This window comes from Primulina huaijiensis, chromosome 1 (genome assembly GCF_012295235.1).
Source record: "Primulina huaijiensis isolate GDHJ02 chromosome 1, ASM1229523v2, whole genome shotgun sequence".
NCBI classification, from domain to species: domain Eukaryota; kingdom Viridiplantae; phylum Streptophyta; class Magnoliopsida; order Lamiales; family Gesneriaceae; genus Primulina; species Primulina huaijiensis.
The window spans coordinates 18,530,782-18,553,394 of record NC_133306.1 but is presented as its reverse complement, the minus strand read 5'-3'; the positions used below and the strand labels follow the sequence as shown (position 1 = coordinate 18,553,394).

At 33.7% G+C, this 22,613-nt stretch overlaps 1 protein-coding gene across 4 annotated transcripts; it reads right to left on the bottom strand.

Moving 5' to 3' along the window:
- Positions 1 to 9,104: 9,104 nt before the first annotated feature.
- On the bottom strand, positions 9,105 to 16,216 carry LOC140982387 (beta-ketoacyl-[acyl-carrier-protein] synthase III A, chloroplastic-like). Of its 4 annotated transcripts, none has more exons than XM_073448867.1 (9): positions 15,978 to 16,216; positions 15,589 to 15,723; positions 13,990 to 14,138; positions 13,542 to 13,678; positions 13,187 to 13,292; positions 11,769 to 11,887; positions 11,498 to 11,562; positions 10,633 to 10,855; positions 9,105 to 9,514 (listed from the first exon to the last, which is right to left on the bottom strand). In XM_073448867.1, the coding sequence occupies exons 1-9, from the start codon at positions 16,028 to 16,030 to the stop codon at positions 9,293 to 9,295; spliced, it is 1,209 nt and encodes a 402-aa protein (XP_073304968.1). In that variant the 5' UTR covers positions 16,031 to 16,216; the 3' UTR covers positions 9,105 to 9,292. The 4 variants fall into 4 exon arrangements, with proteins under 4 accessions (XP_073304968.1, XP_073304976.1, XP_073304994.1 ...); XM_073448875.1 differs by having other exon boundaries at positions 15,589 to 15,833; positions 15,978 to 16,215; XM_073448893.1 differs by having other exon boundaries at positions 15,589 to 15,785; positions 15,978 to 16,215.
- Between the last annotated feature and the right edge of the window lie 6,397 nt (positions 16,217 to 22,613).

Below are 22,613 nucleotides of genomic sequence, written 5' to 3'. Positions count from 1 at the left end.
TGGGAAAAGGTTAGGACCAAGATTGACTAGAGAAGGATCAAGAGAATACACTGCAATGGAATCGCAAATGATAGGTTGTGCAAGAAAAATTCGGTTTGAAACATGAGACGAATTAAAAAGAAATATTTCCCCATGAAAGAATCCCGAAAGACAAATATCTTATTGGTTTGAATATTCATCGTCTTATATCCTTTTTGAACATTAGAATATCCAAAAAAAATACAAGAAGCTACTCAAGGTGCAAATTTGTTATCTTTGGGAAGAGTATTAGCACAACATAGATTAAATGATTTGAGTGATTATTTACTACTAGGATGATGAAATAAACAATTACCAAATAATTCAAAGAATAAATGATTAAATTGTTGAACTAAATGGTTAATTAAGGATTCAATGAGAAATAAATTTATTGAGAATCTCGGTTCACCTACCCCTCATTCATTTACTTAATTCGTTCGACAATGATTAACGCCTTCGACAGGATTTCCTATACAATTAAACACGCTCTCTCGAGTTATGTCAAACTAATTCAACTCAGTGAAGTAATTAAATCTCTTTAATTATTTATCAAAGGTGAATTGCATGTCACTCTATGAAATCTGCTAGCTTTCGACCTATTGGACTATGACTATCGACGTGTATCCAACTTCATATCTCTATGCAAATTGTAAAATCACGGACTATGCTACTCGTTCCTATCACAAGTTATTCTCTCGAACTCACTCGCAATATGAGATTATTATCAAACTTAGCTACGCTTAATTAATGTAATGAAAATAATAGCATGATCAAGAATAAATCAAAAGTCGAGAAGTAAATTAATTAAACACGGTTTCGGGGTAGGATTCTCTTAAATCCCAATAAATATGAAAAATTAGTTCCTAGAATTCATGATAAAAAGAAATATAAAAATAATAATTAAACAAGAAATTCTAACTAGAAATACTATACTTGGCGAAAACGAGAAGTCGGTGCCCGGAAATCTTGAATTCCTTAACTCCAAGCCTTGTCTTATCCTCCAAAACTCTTGTGGCTGCTGAAAAGTGTCTCTTTTTGTCCCTATTCTCGCCCATATGCACCTTTCCAGCCAAACTTGGTAAGCATCCCTCGGAAGGAAAGAAATCACGTGCAAATTTTTTTTTCCAAATTTGAGTCCCGCTCGGGCGGTAAGATTCTACCGCCCGAGCGCCGACTCATCTGTTTTGACTCTTCCAACTTGCTACACTTGCGCTCGAGCGGTAAGATTATACCGCCCGAGCGCCGAATCTTCATTTTTTCACCTCTTCAAAGGACACAGCTCGCGCTCGAGTGGTAAGATCCTATAGTCCGAGCGCCAACCTCTCTATCAACATGCTCCGGAAATCAATCTTCGCGCTCGACGGTAAGATTGTACCGCCCGAGTGCCAGTATTTCTGCCAAATTCACTCTTTTTTTTGTGGCTTGTATAATTTTCCCCTGATTTCAATTTTTCGACCATTTTTCTTGCAGATTCATCAAATAAGAGTGAGCCACGATCAAATGCATATGATAATTCTAAAAAAAATGTAGATGAAATGCACACACACACAATGCAAATACACACAAAATTAATGCAATAAAACACATAAAAACACCTATAGGCTCAAGTGAAAAGCTGTGCAAGGATGATGTTGCCGAAGGTGTTGACAACACCCTCTATCGCAACATTATTGGTAGCTTTTTGTGTTTGACGGCTAGTCATCCCGATATCATGTTTAGAGTGTGTTTGTTTGCTATATACCAATCAAATATTAAAATATCAGATTTAAAATCTATTAAGCGTATCCTACGATACATAACAGGAACCATAGATTTAGGATTTTGGTACACTCAAGAAACCAACACCAACTTAGTGGGATTTTCCGATGCTGATTGGGCTAGAGATTTAGATGATAGAAAGTGCAATTACGGGAGGATGTTTCTACGTTGGAAATAACTTAGATTCATGGCACAGTAGGAAGCAAAGTTGTGTGTCACTCTCAACTACTGAATCTGAATATGTGGCAGTTGGAAGTTTTTTCTCTCAAATTTTATGAATGAATCAAATGGTAAAAGACTATGGTTTTAAGAGTGATACTTTCATTGTGTAGTGTGATAATTCAAGCGCAATTGACATTTCAAAAAATCCAGTACAACACTCTCGAACAAAATACATCAATATTAGACATCATTTTATATGAGATTTAGTAGAGAAATGTTTGATCCTATGTAATTTGTTGGGACATATAACCAATTTGAAAATATATCCACAAAAGCATTATACTTCGAGTGATTCTCCAATCTTATGAAATCTCTCAGCATGTGTACAATCTGATCACTTACGGATGTTGCCTTGGATGTTACAACATCAAGGACAACATCTAGTATGTATGTCATTTTTAGGAAATTACGTATTCTGAATTTTCATTCATTTTGTTATATGTGATATTTGCACTGTGCTAGCTAATTTTATTATGTGCTTTCAATTTCTTATTTTTATTTGAAATGACACATTTGGCCATGTATGTGCTCTGAATAAGTCAGTAAGTAGTTGAGGATGTTCGTGTACCACATGATCTTGTCCTATGTAAAAAGTGAATTGAGAAGATTGAGCAATTAAATAATAATAAAATGAAGATTTTTTTATATATCAGAAAAAAATGGAAAAAGCTACCTAAACGAGTTCAATGAAGACTGTCCTTTTAGTGTGGGAGCTACCTCTTCTGAATCTAAAACAGAAGTCATAACAAAAGAAAATGGAAAAAGCTGCCTAGAGAAGTTCAAAGAAGATCGTTATTCTATTATGGAGCTGCCACTTCTGTATATTTAAATATGGTTGAATAGCCTTTGTGTGTGCAGGAAAATGAAAATTCTTTTTGATAATTGGAAGTTTTGCCAGGAAATGTTGCAAACATCAATAAAAACATCTCATTGTGAACACATCACATTCACCTTATCATGTTTCTGTTATGTTTCATTATGTTTTTAGGCATAATTAGGTCATGCGTATACGTAGGATTGTGAATATTGTTCCAGGAGGATATAAGTTTTTCAACAGGGATCAAAAGGTTAAAAACTCTATTTGATAGAAAGCAAATATTTATGATTTCTGATAGTTCGGTGGTGTCAAGTCGACGTAGAGTTTTAATTTGAAAATTATTTTTGGGAAACAATGATGCTGGATTATCGCCGCATTTTTTACCGATATTTTATTAATTTGTTTTAATATTTCACCTGTTACTTTGTTACCATTGGTGAAGTCCAATGTAATTTGTTAGGAAATTAAGGGCTACCCTTGTGCAAGTGTTTGTTATCGTTGAACTGACTATCGTTTACTTATTGCCTTTTAAGTTTCATTGATCCATATTGTTCGCTCAAATAATTTCTGTATTTTGATTAATTCTCTATGAAATAAGTCATTTACTCTCACTCTCTCCAAATTTAAAAATGGTAGGAAAGAGCTTTGATTCCCACGATATTCGAAGTGAAATGGGCTATAAGGAGGATGTTGCCCCCAGTGTGACAACACCGGAAGAAGAAACCCATGTATCAGCTCTGGAAATTGTTCCCGCAACGGAGATGCCTACTCCCCTTGAAACAACTGCCCCAGGTGAACTCGGGAATGAGATTAATGTTGAAAATCTGCCCGACGTTTTTGTAGTGAATCAGATGTTTCCACCACGGCCCTCAATTCGTCGACAAAAAAGTCAAGTAGGATACAATCCTGATTTCACTCCATCCAAGAAATTTCGACAAAAGGGAGAATCATCTACAATACCTTCATTGATTGACTCAGAATATATGTATGGTGATGATTCAAATTATGATGACTACGAATTCATGGTGCGCAGGATGCCCTCACCTAATATTGCAAGCAGTTCCTCAGACGATGAACTCGCAATTTCTCATACTACGGGTGCACCGTCTGATTCCATGGAACCAACTTCTTATGATAAGAACGAGGTCTCCATGGCCCAATTTTTGGTCAACTTACATAAAGACAAGGGAATTGCCTCTGTATCTGCTTATGCTGACTCCAATGATGAACATGATGCAGAGATGCTACAGGAATTTGTAGACAAGACGGACTATGATTTGGACAAGGCCTTCAGTACAAAGTTCTATAACCAAAATTTCTTGCTCAATGGTCAATATACGCAAATCGTGAGTTTATTGAAGAGAAGAATGTGGATATTGATACCTTATCAAGGCACAATCAAGTGAATTTTCTCAAACTTCGAGGGATATTTTCTAATGTGTCTACAGTGCTTCCATCTTGTTGAAAGCCAGTTCTTGAGTTTTATACTAATCTCTCATATGGAGTAGGTGATGAGAGGTCTGACAAGTTTGGAAGGGTTTTGTTCGCAACAAGGTGTACGACTTTAATCCTATAGTCATCAACTCCTCCTACAATACTCTTCCTGATGCAGATGATGGACCTCATCCAGATATTAACGAGGTCACTTTGGGCTTTAATAGGAGGTTTGATCACACAGTTTCTAGGACACCCAGATCGCCTTTCTGCTGCAAATCTAACATCTTTCTATTATGTGCTTCACAAGGTTGCTATACGCAATTGGACTCCTTCATCCAATTCCACAGTGGTGAAAAAACCACAGGCCCTGACTTTATTTTCCATTGGGACTCATACTCTCAATTTTGGAAAAATGGTTTTTAAGACTGTTCTCCAGTTTGCTGAAGCAGTATTCAAAGCTTCCAAACTCACCTTCCCTTCACTGATTTATGGAATTCTTGATTCTCAAGGATTCATCAGAGACATTGATGAACAATCGTCAGATGTCAGTGACCTAATAAGGATTGTCCCTGCTCTATGCCTCCGGTGGGGTACCTGATGTTTCCAACATGACCCAAGCTTCTCACAACACTGCCTCTTCCACTGATTATTTCATGATCTCTACAACCGTCATCCAAGCTCAACTTGATTATGCTCTGGCCAAAATCATTCAAACGAAGGCTGATCTAGTTTACTATGAAAATCTTGTTGCTGATCATATACTGATGCTAGAAGTGGTTGTCCATTCTGGACCAAAAAAAAAAGAGAAGATCAAATTGTTGGTGCACAAACTGATGAAGCTGGATCATCGGGAACGAAAGATGATAGTGCTTAAGAACAAGAAGCCTAATTGTAGTTGTTATATAGTTTGTCTATTATTTTTATGCTTATGATGTTCCAGGCCTTAAGTCGTTATTATTGCTCGGCTCCTATCATATAAACTGAATAATGTTTACTCTCTGTGTGACAACATTGCTAACAACACTCATGCTAACATGATCAAATTCAGGGAAAAAATATGTTATCAAATTCAGGGAGAGCTAAATGGAGTTAACATGGACAGTCATGTTTGTGCATGTTTTGTCCAGAAATGAAAAAAAGAGGGAGATTGAAAGGAAAAATAATTATTGAGTTTCAAGATATAATTTATTCCTTAAAATTATCTTTTTCTTATTAATAAGATTTTGTTAAATAATTGATTAAAAGTTTTGTCTTTCTAGACTTTTATAGATATTGACTCTGGTTTTAATTTGATATGCTCAAAAGTGTTAATTTCATTATAAACTCTATCTTAACATGATTTGTAGGCATCTAATAGAGGAAACAAGTCTAAGAAAAAACAATCCTATAAATAAGAATCATAAGAGAGGAGATAGAGACGATAGAGAGCGATATATAGACGTGGAGATATAGAGAGAAGAATCAAGTCACAGATCATCGTCGTTTGAAGATCGTCGTTGTTTTAACGTGTTGTCGTGGTTATTGAAAACATCTGAAGACAACACTTGTGAAAGTGTTGATTGAAAATTTTGTTTCGTTGCTTCAGTTTTTCGGCACATCGTTTTGCATTCTTTGGATTCGTTTCAACTATGGTTATTTGTTTTAAGATACAATTTGATTCCTTAATGTGTTAAGAAAATTGTTTTTCATAGAACAACTAGTGTTGGTTTTGTAAACCTAAGTTGTTTTTCTAATGATTATTTTGCTCTGAGACATCGCGCAAGTATTTATACTTGTGCATAATTATCTCTGAGTTATTTTTATTTCAGTTATTTATTTGTGTGATATATTATTTCGCTACGTATTGTCACTAGGTGTTACAAAATCTGGGACAACATTGATATCTGATACACACAACATTTTTACTATTTTTGTTAAACAGAAATCCCCAGAGACGGAGACACATGTCCTTGTAGCCCGGGTGACCCAATTTTTTTTAAAAAAATTTATATATAAATTTTGTATAATTTTATAATAGTATGATATTAGCCCGGGTAGATCAATTTAAAATATTAAAAGATTCTAGAGTTTAAAATTCTAGCACGGACAGAGCCATATTTCTGGCTCCGCCACTGGAAATCCCCGCAATATGTTCAAGTAGTTTGTTAAACGGTCAGTTATTCTTTTAACGCACCAGTATATTTTCTTGATTGATGGTGCCATTCGACGCACATACTTTTTCCCTCATTTCTTGCGGCATCATATTCTTATTTGATAGCTGTTTCTCGAATCTTTGTTTTTGCATCCTTATACAATGCTATGCCTTTGGAGGAAAGCAGCGACTGCAGTTGGGCGCCAATTTTTGTTAGAACTTCGAACTTCAGGCTTGCTGTTGATATTAAAACACCCATAATAATGATTGGCCCTGGGACTGGCTTGGCTCCATATACTCAGGGGTTTGCTACAGGTTTGTGTAAAAATATTTCATGTGTTGTTAGCCTCGGTAATTTTGTTTACATATTCAAAGTACTGGTTTTCTATTCGGATGATCATGTCGTAAATGCTTATTTATGTTAACAAGAAAGATTAGCTCTGAAGGAATCTGGGGCTGAACTTGGTCCTGCCGCATTATATTATTGATGCAGGAACCAAAAGATGGTTAGTAATTTACTGAGCATCTGCAAAATGTTCTTGCTTTCATAAGTTTATGCCAAATTAAAACTGGCTTTACTCCAGGACTTCATTTACGAGGCTGAATTGAACAACTTTGTCGAAGCTGGAGTAATTTCAGAGCTCGTTCTTGCATTAATTTCAGCCAAAGAATATGTGCAGCACAAGTTCTACCAACTTGGAATTACTTGTCAACATTTTTTACTGGTCTTGTGACTACAACTTAAGTGCAATTGAGGCAGAATCTCTGTTTCGAAACACAAGTTTACGCCTTGACTATGTTTTCATGGATCTCTGGACAGCTCCAAAGCCGACGCCATGGTGAAGAATCTTCAAATGACGGGAAGATATATGGTGATAATCTCCTCAGCCCACGTAGATGTAAAAACAGATTAAATGTACTGTTTTTTTTTTTCTTGCATGGGAAACTTTTGAGTGTCATATATATTTCTTGGTTCTTTGTGATTCTTTTTGCTTTTCCTTTTCTGGGATTTTGGGGGTTCGATATTGTAATTCGTTAACCTACTACACGTTTCAAACGATACAAAAATGAATATAATTATTGTGACAATATATAAATTTAATTTATAATATACTTTTAATTGCTCTTGCAATAAATTTTATCCAATCTTTTCATTTTAACGTTCAACGTTTGCACTAAAGCTTACAGAAGGAGATGAATACAAGATCGGTCATTTTTCGTCACCAGAGTTTTCAAAAATTTTAGCCAACCCCGATGTTCTGAGAATGAGAAAAATGAAATAATTTGGGTTTGAATTAAATTCCATTTTTTGTGAATTTAGAAATCAAGTTTTACTAAAAAAAAAAAAATTTGTACGATTGTTAAAACTCATATGTTCACCTCAACTGGATTGAAAATGTCCACACGAGCCAATGACTTCTAACCCATTTTGCATGAAGATCACTGGATGACTTGTACTTGATTTAATATTAAGATCTTGTGTTTGAAGCGAGATATCGAGTTCAAGATCTAGTTATAACAACCATCTTCGTCCACTAAAAAACAAAAATCCATGGGACCGGATGCCTTTCAAGAAACAAGATGATGGAGCCGAAAAATGTGTGACAGATAATTGATATTCGTTATTTAAATATTTGATGAAATAGATGGGAAGTTGGTAATCGAAGAGTGGAATCATAGCCTAAAAATTAATTTTTCATTCTTTGAATTCTCACGGTGTTTTCAATAGATTATAATTTCTATATCAAAAGTTAATAAAATCAACAAAAATTAATTTTCATCCCGAACATCCTTCGTAAAAACTTAAGTTGTTATTCCCCAAAAGAAAAAAACTTAGGTTGCTACACTTGCTCATTTTCCCTCGAAAATTTTCAAGTATTCATTGTATACATTATTGTTAAAACAAATTTTTAAGAAAAGCAGATGCCATAAAAATTAAAATAACGGCATTACACCAATATAAAGTTGATTAAATTTAAGAATAAACACTATTATTTACAAAGAAAAATTATAATCAAAAGTTATTTGAGTAGATTTCTTGTGAAACGGTCTAAAAAATCTTTAATCGTAGGATGAGTCAACCCGCTCATATTTACAATAAAAAATAATATTTTTGATATAAAAATAATATTTTTTTTTATAAAATATATGTCTCACAAAATTGACTCGTAAGACTATCTCAAATGAATTTTCTTGAAGTTATTTTTATTAACATATCCATGCACGATTTTTTATTGAACGAACTATGAAAATGTTGCTTAAAAGTTCTTGAAAAAGTAACTAACCCAAAAGGATTCAACAAATTACATTATTTTCCAACAAGCGGTTTAATATAAAATCATTGAAACACATATTATTGTAAAAATATTTTACCTTTGTAAATAAACAATACTGTATTAAGGGGATTTTCAACTAAAAAAAACAGTAAGCGCATTTTACCTTTTAAGTGTAGTTAAGTTAGCTTTAATAAATTTAAACTTATTAGAAATAATTTATTGTATCTAAATTTATTTTCACATCTGAAAAAATGCTTCAAGCCGTGCATATACTTGGTATTAGAAATAGGTATTTCATAAACAAATACATGTGTATAATGAGAAGGAATATCTTTTTATTAGAAAACAAAATTTCAATATATTTGTCATAAAATAATTTTTAGTTGAAAATAGACAAAAGTCCGACCAAACATCACATTTAGGAACAAAGTCAAAAACTGAGGGCGAAAAGAATGAACATTATTGATGTCATTGCAGTTCAAGAAATATCCAAGACAAAACAAAAGGAGTGCAGAAGGAGACTGTGACATTGCACCACTGTAACAACTTAGTACATGAAACAAAATTCGAAAACAAAATTTTAAAAACTTACAAAATCGATTTTTGCAAATCCCCTTCTTTCGGGACGGTTGATCATCCCCATCTAATGATGGCAGAGCCCCACGTAAGACCCGCTCCAAAACCAGCGGTTGCGATTGTATGGCCGGCTTTCACCTTCCCGCTTCTCACAGCTTCATCCAATGCCAATGGAATTGATGCAGCGCTTGTATTACCATAGTTTGCAAGATTTGATAGGACTCGTTCTGATGGAAAGTCTAGACGTGTGGCTACTGCATCGATAATTCTCTGATTTGCCTACATGAACAAGTTTCTTCTGCTGATTAGTCTCACCCACACATGGCAATAAATGCAATCCATTCTAATATCGAGAAAAACATAGAACTAGATGTACTGGTAAAATGAAGAGTAGCATGAGCAACATGTAGCTCAAAGTTTTTCAAGAAAATCTGAAGTCAAATTTCCTATCAAAGTATGTCACCAAATTGGCAATGCACTCACGTAGTCTTGAAAGTTTTCCGCAAGTGAGCAAGTGCAATGTGAATTCAATGAATATGTAAATGCATACTGCATGCATAGTATACATTCATTCTCTTGAAGTCAGTCAAAATTACAAATATAGTACGATTTCATATCAGCTTAACAAGTAATTGTGGTGTAGCTTATGAGAGGATATACTAATTTTTCTTGGACTGAGCTATCATCTCCCAATCCTATATTTTAACATTGTTGCTTTCATTAAAAACTGATGCAACAGAGTGGGCGACCAAAAGAAGGGGACTACCATCTGGAAAAGGTCGATAATGTGGTTTGTATCTAGATTATGGGTTAGGTTAGGTTAGATTAAAGAGCAAGTCTCATATATTGATCAGTGGATGAAATCCATCTTAAGTGAGCTGTTGTGTATGTTGTCTTTTCAAGTAACACGCAATTCTACAATCTCATTTTGACTTTACAAGCAACTGTAGAGTGACTGGCAATGTTGAGAATCCTTATAATGTTCCCCTATCAGTACTATATCCTCAAAAGTCCAGTTTCCAAAAATCATTATATGTTTTCCTCTCTCGACTATCATGGTAAATGCAAACATTTCTAAACATACAAGGGTTGGCTAGGTAATCACGATTTTGTGAGAGCATGCTTTCCTAGTTTGATCATACATGTAACTACTACTTTGGGAGCGCATGCAACCACAATTTGAGCATTCCTCACAGAGGTGCATACAAGTTTTTACTTATTTTATGTATATTCTCTTATATCTCGACTTACAATAAGCTAAATATTGGATCAGCTTGTATAGTAAGGAATATGCAATATTCTTGGCTCAAGAAGGACTATGCATCTAGTGAGAAAGTTCAATTAATCTGTTTTATGTGATAAGTCACAATGCAATATAACAATATAATTACACATACCTGATGAAGCAACAACCAATCTATATTGGACCCAGCAAGACCTGCCTTCTCTAGAGCCAATTCAATTGACTGAGGAACCACACGAACAGCAAATCGAAAGACCTCTTTACCATTCATTTGTATGCAGGAGTATGAAGACCCTTTTGGTAGAAGTCCAAGGAGTGAACCATTGGTCCCTAATGATTGATCCTCTTCATTTTCCTTCATAGTGGCGTTTAAGTGTCTAGAAAAGACAAAAACAATTTTTACCTATATGTATCTATTCAATACATAGAGTAAAAACAACTTGGGAGATCTTTTTGGCTTGCCATTGATAACAACTTTTACTTTATCGAAATATCTATGTGTATACTAAATATTTGGTGTGATATTAATCCAGATTATTAAAATCGGCTTTCTTGTTTTAGCTATCTGGATAAAATCAGAATCCATTCAAGTTTTTTAATGTTTCGCTATTGTAATTTATTCAAATATCCTTAAAAGGAATATGTTACTAACACAACAACCGACACAAACCAGATATTTGATAGTGCACATGCACCGCATGCGCTACGATGCTTTTAGGTGTTCGTTGGTCTATTTGGTGTGTCACTAATTAAGTTTTATCTAAATAGTTTCGTCTTTCATTATCTAAGAAGAAATAGATTTAATTTTTTGTTATTAATAAATCATGACCCAAACTGCTAATTTCATTTTTAGTTGAAAATATTTCTAAAATTTTGGTACATCCATCCAATTGGGTTAATAACATAAACTACAATGATTTAGACAGAATAAATTTTAGCATACATGCTACATGTGTATTACATAGCTAGTCTGAAGAACAAAAAGACAGATTTTCTTCGAGAGGATGTTTAAAAGATACCTTTGCCCTTCACCATCACTGTGCAAGTCAAATGCAAATAATCCGTCCTCTTCTATGTCACATGCCTGATTAAAAGATCATGCAAAAATAACTAGACTATTAAAGGTAGTCACCTTAATAGAAGACTATCTACATAAAATTTGCTGTTGCAAAAGAAGAAATTTGTATATAAATGAAAAAGACATGCTGCGATAATTTCCTTAAATTCTCAATTTTTTAGAGGAAAAAAGAGTGATAAATGGCATGAAAATGATAAGATAAGATACGGAACCTGTACTACCACAGCACCAGCAGCATCACCAAAGAGAATACAGGATCCTCTGTCGGTCCAATCAACATAGCGAGATAGCGCATCAGCTCCAATCACAAGAACATTTTTGAAGCCACCACCTAGCAATAAATCACAAGAATTCATATTCCGATAATGACGCAAATTCCCTTTGACTAAAACTTATCTAAAATATATTATAAGTTTTTAAATCTAATAAGAAGTTTTAGAGCTTGTTTAATTAAAATTACCGTAAACATCTATAAGGTTTTAGAGTTCAAAAGATATTCAACCAACTTATAAGCTCTTATATCTTATTTTAAAATTAACCTTTTCAACTGTTTAGATAAAATAAATCATCAAGAAATTAATATAAGGGAAGAGAAACACATCATGAGAGTAGAACAATATAAAAATAATGAGGAAAAAAGGGATTAGAGAATAAACAGGGATATTAAATTTAAAAGATATTCAGGAACTTGTAACATGTTTTTTAGAGTATATCAAGTATTTGAAAAAAATATTTTAGGTTTTTTTAAAATAAGCCAATAAGAGATTATAAGATTTATTAATTTTTTTCGATACCAACTTATTATTTAAGATAATATAAAATTTAATTCAAAATAACAAAAAAAATCTCAAAATTTAGTAGCATATCCTAAATTATTCTCAAATTCATTTTGTCTTGTAATTTTTTCTGCAATTATTCTCTCAAGGATGATTCTTTTTATACGAATACCTTATAGCTTAATTGTAAATAAGAACTAATACTTTGTAAGCTACTAAAACATCTTATGCTCTGTTGTAAGATATTTAAGATACACTTAGCCAAATATAATCTTACTTATAAGCTCTTTCATCTTATCTTCAAATTAGATTCTCAAAATATTGCAAAAAATATAAGTTAACATAAGCAAAAAAATCACCAGAAAAGTGTTGGAAACAAGTGAACTAGGGAGAGAAAAAAATAGAGAGGGAAGAAATTTATTTCAGATACGCTTCACCAAATAGGCTCTAACTTATAAGCTCTTACGTTTTATCTTAAAATTAAGGTCTCAAATATCACAAGAAAATAAGTAAAAATAAGAAAATAAAATCACCAGAAAAGTGGAGGAAACAAGTGAACTAGGGAGAAAGAAAAAATAGAGGGGGAAGAAGGATAGGAGGATAACATGAGATATAAGGATAAGAATTTGGGTTATTTGGTTATTTTGATATGTTGCTGTGATCGTATTTGTTTTTGAAGATTTCAATGAAGCTTGTGTTTAAACATTAAATGTTTTTAAAAAAATCTGAACTAACATTTACAGATCTCTTACATGTTTTTAAACCTCCTCAAAATGTCTTAACAACCTATAAGATGAGCCAAACAGACTCTAAATAAGTTACCAATATTTGCAATCTTTAAGCTGAGTTTTTACCTCTAATGTGGCAAGCGGCAGAAACTAGGCCCAAAACAAAACCACTACAGGCAGCCGTTATATCATAAGCCAATGGATAATTCTTGCAGCCAAGCTCTTTTTGAATCTAGGAAAAAAATGCCAGAAACACATTTGAATTCTCAAATATGCCATTGCTCATAAAATCAAATAATAAGACACTAAAAAAAGATATACATATGCAAAGGCATGATAATCATCAAATATAAGACAATCATGAGGCTTTAAAAAGTTCGTATAAATTTGAAGATTGGAAACAATCAGGGTTGTCTTACAATCACAAGGGAAAAAAAAAGAAAAAATAGCGATAAATTAAGAAAAATGCTACAATATGTACCTGTGGAGCACTGCCAAACAAATCCTCGGGAGTGGAAGTACACATTAGCACAAGATCCAAATCATCAGGATCAACCAAGGCCATCTGGAGAGCTTTCCGAGCTGCCTCTACTGCCAAACCAGTCAAACTATCCTTTCCTGCATCAGTATATTTCTAAGCTACACATTGGTTGATAAATAGAATCCATAGACCTGAAAAGTATCATGTGAACTGAAGTTTTTCTTCACTCAAATCTGGACTGCCAAGGGCACAAATATGTGGCCTTGTTTGGTTGGCTTCCCAAGTCCAAAAAAGTCATGTTCATTTGCATGTAAATATGGAGGACTGATCATTCTTACCGCTTGAAGAGCTAGAAGATCTCACCTCAGAAAAACCAAATACTAACACAAATATCCTGACTATTACTTCAGTTCAAGTTAAAAGGAACCGAGGGGAAGAAAAAACTCACCAGAAACAATTCTTCGATTTCGAATTCCAGTTCGTACAGATATCCATTCATCAGAAGTATCGACAATTTTTGAGAGGTCACTGTTAGATATCTGAAGACTTGGTACAGCAGAGCCACATCCAACTAACTTGCAGCCTTTGCTAACAAGCCTATACAAAGATCAAATTGAAACATCCTTTCAATTTGAATAATCACTAAGATACGGTAAATACACGAACCTACATTTCATGATATGTATTTCAAGAAGACCAAGACAACAAAACTGCAGACTAATATATGAGATGCTCCTCAAAATCCTCCTGTGATCCACACAAGCCAACACATTCTAGGAAAAGGTTGATTTTTAACACAACGAAAGCAGTGAACACATCCAAAAGATGATTCAATATGCATAAAATGATCACATCTTACTAAATTGAGATCGACAGTTTTAGTAACCAAAATCCAAGAACATAATTTTGACCAGTCCATAGGGTTCAGACGATAACAACTAGCATTCAGTGTGGAAAGTAGCCATGTTGAAAGAAATGGCTTGAAGATAAAAAGCAACACTTAAAATCAACAATGGAGAAATAAAAGATCAACCGATGGAAATTGACTTAGTAAATTTTACACTTTCCGCTTCAATCCTGGTCAGCAGACATTGCATTTGTTCATGAATGCAATCATTTTTTTTCTTTTGGGAGGGCAGTGGATTCAGAATGCACAAGAAGAACAAAAGGAGACTCAGATCAGCACCAATAGTTCATGAACAGAACATACAGCCCAACAAGTAATAGCCATGGTATATGTTAATTGTTTCTTTTGTTATTGTGGTAACTAACCATCAGCATATTTCTCTTGCATCAATAGGCAACCAGCTAAATCAACCAGAAGGGGACAAAGAGAAAAATTCAAGCTTCATCAAAACATCATTGATAATACTTATCAAAAAGCAGCACCACGCTTAAAGCAACCAGAGACCATTAGCATGTAAGTAGAGTAAAATCACAGGGAAATACGACAAATCATTAGGCAGCTTCTTGTCACATGAACGGGAGTAACCAAAATTAGTGTTTGCCTTTGAATGAGCCAAAACTAATCCTCAAAGTGGTCTAAATATACATTTAAAAAAGATATAAAGAATAGAAAACTTTATTAGAGTCTTCCTTTTAGCTGCTTGCAGATTACTTATCCAAAATTCCTCTCCATGACCTTCTTAGGCGAGTTTGTCATACAAAGCTTGTTCACCGTGGTTTATATAACCATCGTGGATTGCAGACAATTGCATTATTTAATGGGTTCCAAAGGATAGCGGGTCATACAAAAAATAGTTGCAAATAATTACAACTTAGACGAGACCAACCAAAAAAAAAAAACATCCAACTTGTAGTGACTCAAATTCTTAACAAATGATTATCAACAAAAAGATTCATCACGCGCTTTCCAAAACAAGCAAGCAACAGCCGATAAGAAGTCTATTCATCCAAATTTCAAAATTCATTTTCTCCAAAAAAAGGAAAACGCAAATTTAAAATTTCTTAGCAACTGGAAAGCAAAACCCACATTATCAAAACGAAAAAAATCCACAAAATCTCAACTTCGTGATTAATTACGTACCTGGGAACTCTAGATTCAGAAGGTGAAAGCTTCTCTGCACCCTGAGCAATGCTGGAACACACTAATCTCCTGGAAACTCCCTCAGAGAACCAAATCCCAGATCGAAAAATCCCCAAAGGTGGAGAAAATCTCTTCCTACCACAAGGAACAACTGGCGTAAACAACCCAGATGCATTCGCCATTTAAGTTCTTGATTTCTGCTACCAAAATCACACACTGACAGATGTGGGTCTTTAAGCTTATATCTATTTTAAAAATAAATAAATAAACCCAAGAAAATCAATGGGTTTTGTACACAAGGAATAGATAACTCGGATTGAAAAGAAAAATAATAATAGAATTGAGAGACGGAAAGAACAATCAAATCTTTGGCGGTTTCCGGAGATTACAATCGAAAAATCGATGAAATTTCCAATGAAAATTTTCCCCCACTCTTTTTCATTGCACACAGTTGAGCTCATGCAAATGCATGTTGAGGAGATAAATAGATACAGATTTTGTTACTATATTTCTTCGTCTCTCCGAAGGGAGCGTGGCTCATTTCTCTCATGCAATTCGCATCTCCATTCTCAAGGGAGGGATGGAGTCAAGAGCTGTGTTTTAGCCATGTAAGCAAGGTCAGGGTGTACACCTCTTTCACGTAAGTTACTGCTTTGCCCTCTACTGTTGTTGGGCCTGATTGGCATTCGAGACTCACTTCGTGGGCTAAATTTCTCCCCCGCTCTTTTTCATCGCACACTGTTGCGCACGAGTTCGATTTGAAAAAAATTCGAATATATTTGAGTTCAACTCGAATTCGAATAAAATATTTTTCGAGTCTTATATCCTATGAATGAGCCCATCAAGATCAGGCACAAACCGAAATTGGGACCCCGGCCCATCCGTGGCCAAGGTAGAAAGCCCATAATGGATATCAGCTATTCTCCAACAAATATCAGATTTGAGAGCATAATTTATTCATTTATTATATTGATTCTCAGCAGCGTCTCTAGCTGTTCTCTCATTTTTACTCTCAATACCTAACTTGAGCGTCGGAGGGACTACGCTGGGATAACCTCCCGGCCCCTACTTAACGGTCTCTTTTGTGATTTCAGACCTAGAGTAAATTCGAAGTCTGTATTTGAGCTAGTCTCACCTACTGAACCAGAACTTTATATTTTCAGTGAATATCAGAGTCTATTCGATTCATATAAATTTTAAGTTTGAATTATTCTTCTATTTGTTTCCTTTTGCCCTTTTTTATATTTAGACAAATATTTTGTTGTCATACTAACTTTATCATAACAAAAAAAAAAAAAAAAGCTTTCTATATGTTATAAATAACCTATATGACTTAGAATTTCGGATAGTATTTTCAGATTGATAGTTTAAAATTTCGACAGAAATTCTTAATATTAATAATCAGAAAGTAAAATACAATGTTTAATTAAATTGAAAGAAATGATAAATAGTGAAATTTATTTATAGGTTTAGATATTCATAACAAAAAGTGCTATTATTACCTAAAAGAGGCTATTTAGTGCACCAAAGTCGGTGATTCAAATCATTTTCAGGCGTTGTTGCCGATGATACATCGAGTGATGATAGCAATGCGTTTATTAAATGTTTTTTTTTTTTTTATTATTTCTAACAATCAATTAAATGATAATAATGTTGATTCCTTAGTTATGTCAAAATCAGACTCACTTCATTCTTATTGTATATTTATACCAAATGCGACCGTTCTCAAATATTTTAATACATTCATTAATATTTTTTAAATATGATTTGTATTTGGATTTGGATTTGGATTTGGATTTGGATTTGGATTAGGATGTTTTTAATCATCCATATTTTAAATGTTTTTTAATCTATTATTCCATAATTTTAAATTAATAAACACGTTTTTTAATAATTAATAAACACATTTGGTCAAGTGATATGGATCATTAATATACACATGCTATTCACTTATATATATGTATGTATAAATACAATAACATATTAAAATTTTATTTAAAATATAAACTTAATTGTACGAAAAAAAGAACATATAATTTCAAAGAGTGTTTTCAAAACCCGATCAGACTTACCGGTTCGAGAACATGGGTCTAATTTAGATATCGCCCAAAAACCTTTTTATCGGTCGGATCGGTATTGTACCGATCCAAAAAGGGTTGGACCGGTTCACAATGTTTTCTAAAAAAAAAATTTAATTTAAATTTTAAATTAATTTTTTGTTATATATGATTATTTGAATTTTAAATTTTGTTTAAAATATTTTTTTAATAGTATTAGAACTTATTTGATTTTTTAAACATTGAAAATATATATATTTAAGATGTTTTGAATTTAAAATATATTATTTATTATATTATATTATTATTCTATTTATATAACAGTGTTCTTGTTCGACCGTCCAGATCGGTTCACCCAGATGGTCAGATCAAAACACTATTATAAACTGCTATTTTAACGTAGACCGATTTGATCATAGTTCGGTTATTTAAATATTGATTTCAACATGAAAAGAACAAGAAAATATTCAAATGTGCTTAATAGGTCAATATTTTAAAAGACATAGGTTTTGTAAACAATAATTCATTCCATGTTGGGCTTTGTCTTAGCAAAATATAAAACAAATGGTCATAGGAACTCAGCTCAGTGTTCGCTGATAACTTTGTTGGTTTAACACCCCCCCCCCCCCCCCCACCCCACTATTTTTGGAGAGAGATTAAGTAAACTTAAAAAAAGAGTGAAAAATGTCTCAACTTTATCATTTAATTATTATGCTAATATAAATTATATGACATGGTCGCGTAGATCTTTGAACTAAAAAATATTTAATTATTATACATTCTCTAATTATTATATATTCTCTAATATTTAATTTCAAATGCTAATAGCCATTTGCATGATTATTCCTAACAAAATATTAACAAAAAATTATAATACAGATTATACATTGATATTGTTATTCTTATTAAGTTAAAGCCATGAATAGTGCAATCAACATCTAAATTAGCTTCATACGAATAATTGATTTTTTAAAGTGTTAGGATTGAATTAACAATAAAGATAGTCTAGAGAGGGTCAATAGTCTGTTTTAAAATTTTATGTTTGTTAACTTAACACATTTTATACTATTTTGATTCTTGGTTAGGAGTGTAGCCAGAAATTTTTTTGACCGAGAGCTTACTGATCCGATAAAAAAACAAAATAGAATAAATTAATTATTTAGGAATTAAAATATAATAAAGAATAATTTATAATCAATGAACACTTAAAAAAGATTTTATAGTAAATATAAATATTACATTCTGACAACAAAAAATATATAAACTACTGAAGATGTGGCATGTGATTTTTTATAAAATAAAACTCATCATTATTGAGTCAGTGTCGATCTTTGCAATAAACTCTATTTCAATTTAAATAATACTCATAGAATCCGCTGAGAATTCTTCTTCCATCTAATTCCAGAGAAAAGTTTAAAGAAGTTTCTTAGTTGACAATGATACAAAAATCTATAAGAAATTAAAAGATGCTAGAAATATGAGATATTTTTTTATAACATTTATTAATTGAGAAAGTCTCATTATAATTAGAAATTTTTTTTACTTACCTTAAGGCGGCATTTAATTGTAGTGATTATAATTCTTTAGATTTCGAGTAACATGTTTTGTGTATTATCAAGAAACATGCTTTGTTGAGAAGTGCTAAGAGGAAAGACTGAAAAATTGGAACCTCGTTCAGAAGTGTGTATTTTTGTAGGCTATCCCAAAAGGACAAGAGGAGGTCTGTTTTATAATGCTACTGAAGACAAAGTGTTTGTATCGACAAATGCTACTTTTCTTGAGCATAAATATATTGCAGATTTCAAACCCAGAAGTAAAGTAGTTCTAGAAGAGTTGTTGGCTGATGAGATTAGCCTCATACCAACAAATGTCGTTGAACAAGAAAGAGTGGAGACCAATACTTAAGATCTAACACCAACACCTCCACCACAACATTGTGAAAGGGAAATAAGATTGCCTATTCGCCATCATGAAATAGGAGAAGCACAAGATGTAGTCACTGATGGAGATGACGATGATCCATTGACATATAGATGTTGATCAATAAAAATGGCAAGAAGCCATGAAACTCGAAATGGAGTCTATGTACTTGAATTTGGTCTGGATACTTGTATATAAGCTCGAAAGTATTAAGCCTAGTGGTGGCAAATGGATCTACAAGAAAAATAGAGGACCCGATGGGAAAGTCAAAACTTTCAAGGCTAGATTAGTAGCGAAGGGTTTTACCAAAAAGGAAGGAGTAGACTATGAGGATACTTTCTGTAAGGTCCATGAAATTTAATTTACGTAACCTGAATGCATGAAATCTAGGATTTTATTTAAATTATGTGTTTATTTATTTTTATGCATTTAATGCATAATTATTACATGATAGGATTTATTTCATGATATTTTAAAAGTTCACGCATTAGGGTTTCTAGATACATTTCGTGCTCGATCGAGGAACGGAGACCAAGAAAATATCAAGAAAATTATTTTTATTACATGTTTAATTTTTATTAATTAATACGAGGTGTTTTAAGTGTATTCTTCAAAAAATGGGCTTTGTTGGGTATTTTACTCGCCGGAGCATATTTTTAATCGGTAAGAAAATTTTATCGCAACGGAAGACTTTTTGATGGTTCGGGCAATATTTTCAAAAATTTACCAAAACGAAATATTTTTCGGGAGTATTTTTAGACTTGATGGGCCTATTTTTAAGCTTAATGGGCTCAAAACCCTTTTAATCCTTTTTAAATCAAACTAGGGCCCATTAGCATTTTAATTAGCTATTTAACTACTAGTCTACTACCCTAAACACTCCCTAACCCTAACCCTACTGATATCAGCCGTCCCTCCCACTCTCCAGCAGCCTCATTCACGTGAGAAACCTTCAGCAGCTTCAAGCCTTCGAATTTCTTCAAGTAAGCCTCCTTCCTCGTTCTTCCGGTGCCTCCCCGACTCGCAATTCTCCTAGGTTTCGTTCATAAAACATCAAGGCACGCCATGTACTTTTATTTTTGCATCATACAAGCTATATTCATGCTGATATGTGTTTACTTGCATAAGGATTTCTTGATCCAGCATAAAACATGGAGATTTTTCGGTTTTTGTTAAAGTTCTTGCATTCTGCCGATGGTGTGAGGGAGACTCTAGGCCTTGGACTTATCTCTGATGGGTCTGAGTCATATCTGGAAGGTCTCGAACACCTCTGGTCTTGACCCTAGGGCCGCTCGAGGGAGACGAACCAAAGGGAGATCGGTTGGGTGTTTTGGGCGTCTATCGAGAGAGTGCGATTTCCAGCGTGCATGGGGCTGAGTCCGTGGATAATATAGGTCCAGTAGAGTCTGGAATTGGTCCTAGGTGGCTTGGTTAGTGGCAGGTGCGAGCCGGTAGAGCCAAGGGACGCTAGTTTTCGAATTTGGTGCAGCTAGGGTTCGAAGGAAGGGTAGCAGAAATTTCCAGCAACTTATAAGTCATTTTCGTGGATCATAGTATGCTGGAATGTGAGGTTTAGGGGTTGGTAGGATGTATTTTAGGCATGGTTTAAGTTTGGAACAATTTGATTAAGTTTCGAGTCGGTTCGGGTTAAAACCGAGACTCTGGTCCAAGTTATTAAACGAATCGAATAAGTTTTGAAACGGGCTCAAGTTTACGTCTAAGAAATACATTTAATTATGTTTGGGGATTTTTTAAGGAGTTTGGTAAGTTTCGGGTCGAATTTAAAAGTCTAGGAGTAAATGGGTCATTTTGGGTTTCCCGGGGCAAAATGGTCATTTTGCACCCGGGGTGAGATTTTAGTCTTGGCAGCGCTCTGAGCACAAATTTATCATGTTTTAAATTTTATGTTAATGATTTTTATGTAAATATGAAAAAACAGTGCATGCTTGGTTTCAAGGAAAATTTACGTATATGCATGTTTTTATTAAGTGGTGAACATGATGACACATTTTGAAGGATGAGATTTGGTTGTGACTAAAACAATTATATGAGATATTATGAGCTGAGGCCAAGGCTCAGTGGACGGGTAATATAGTCGCTGATGTCCCCGTCGTCGGGTACCACAGTTTATAGATGGATCCATCGAATAGAGCTGATACGAAAGTCACAACTAATGAACTGAATTCAATTAAAAAGGAAATGTATACGTATATGATGATATGTTGAGACAAGTTTTGACAGGTTATGATTTTATACGACACGTTTACGTTCATGCTTTTAAGTTCATGAAATGTATGTTGGTTACGGTATTTTTCGTTGTTGTGTGCTATGTATATGTATTTGCTATTAACAGTGCAGGTGTGTTGAGTTTTTAGACTCACTAGGCGTGTTTGATACAGGTGAACACTTAGCTGAGGAGACTGGAGGTGCCGAACTCTGAGTAGGCTGGGCTGGATGGGCGCGCACGACCCAAGGACCACACTTTTTCGCACATCACGATTTCATGAGCTTTGAGTAGACATGATTGATTTTATACGTTTTTATGTTACGCTGTTGATTTTCAGGATTTTACTTGTTTTGTTTTATTCATGCATGATTGAGGGCCGAGTTAACAATTTTTACATTACAGTATTTTTCTTTGTTGATTGTTTACGCTTAATTTTTAAATGACATATTTCTCAGCAGGGTTGCATGCATGCAAAATATTTAAATGTTAATTTTCGAAAATGTGAGCTTTTAAAAAAAAATATTTCCGCATTTTAAATTAGTAGATGTTTCACTTTCTCTCAAGTTGCCATGCTAAAATCTATCTGAATTCTCTTATCCATTGCTGCTCAATACAATTATGAGATATGACAAATAGATGTTAAGACTTCTTTCCTGAATGGTCATCTTGAGAAAACCATTTAATGGTACAACTAGAAGGTTTCATAGTTAAAGGCCAAGAGCAGAAAGTCTGCCAGCTGCAAAGATCTATTTATAGACTCAAGTAGGCTTCTAGATCATGGAACATAAAATTTGAAAAAGCTATAAAATCTTATGGTTTTC

Bases quoted from the DNA above. Each gene is read 5' to 3' on its own strand.
- LOC140982387 (XM_073448867.1), bottom strand. From the start codon at position 16,030: ATGAAAAAGAGTGGGGGAAAATTTTCATTGGAAATTTCATCGATTTTT. The intron at 14,139-15,588 runs GTACGTAATTAA...ATCTTTGTATAG, and splicing joins TCTGAATCTAGAGTTCCCAG to GCTTGTTAGCAAAGGCTGCA. The intron at 9,515-10,632 runs GTATGTGTAATT...TTGTTCATGTAG, and splicing joins ATTGGTTGTTGCTTCATCAG to GCAAATCAGAGAATTATCGA.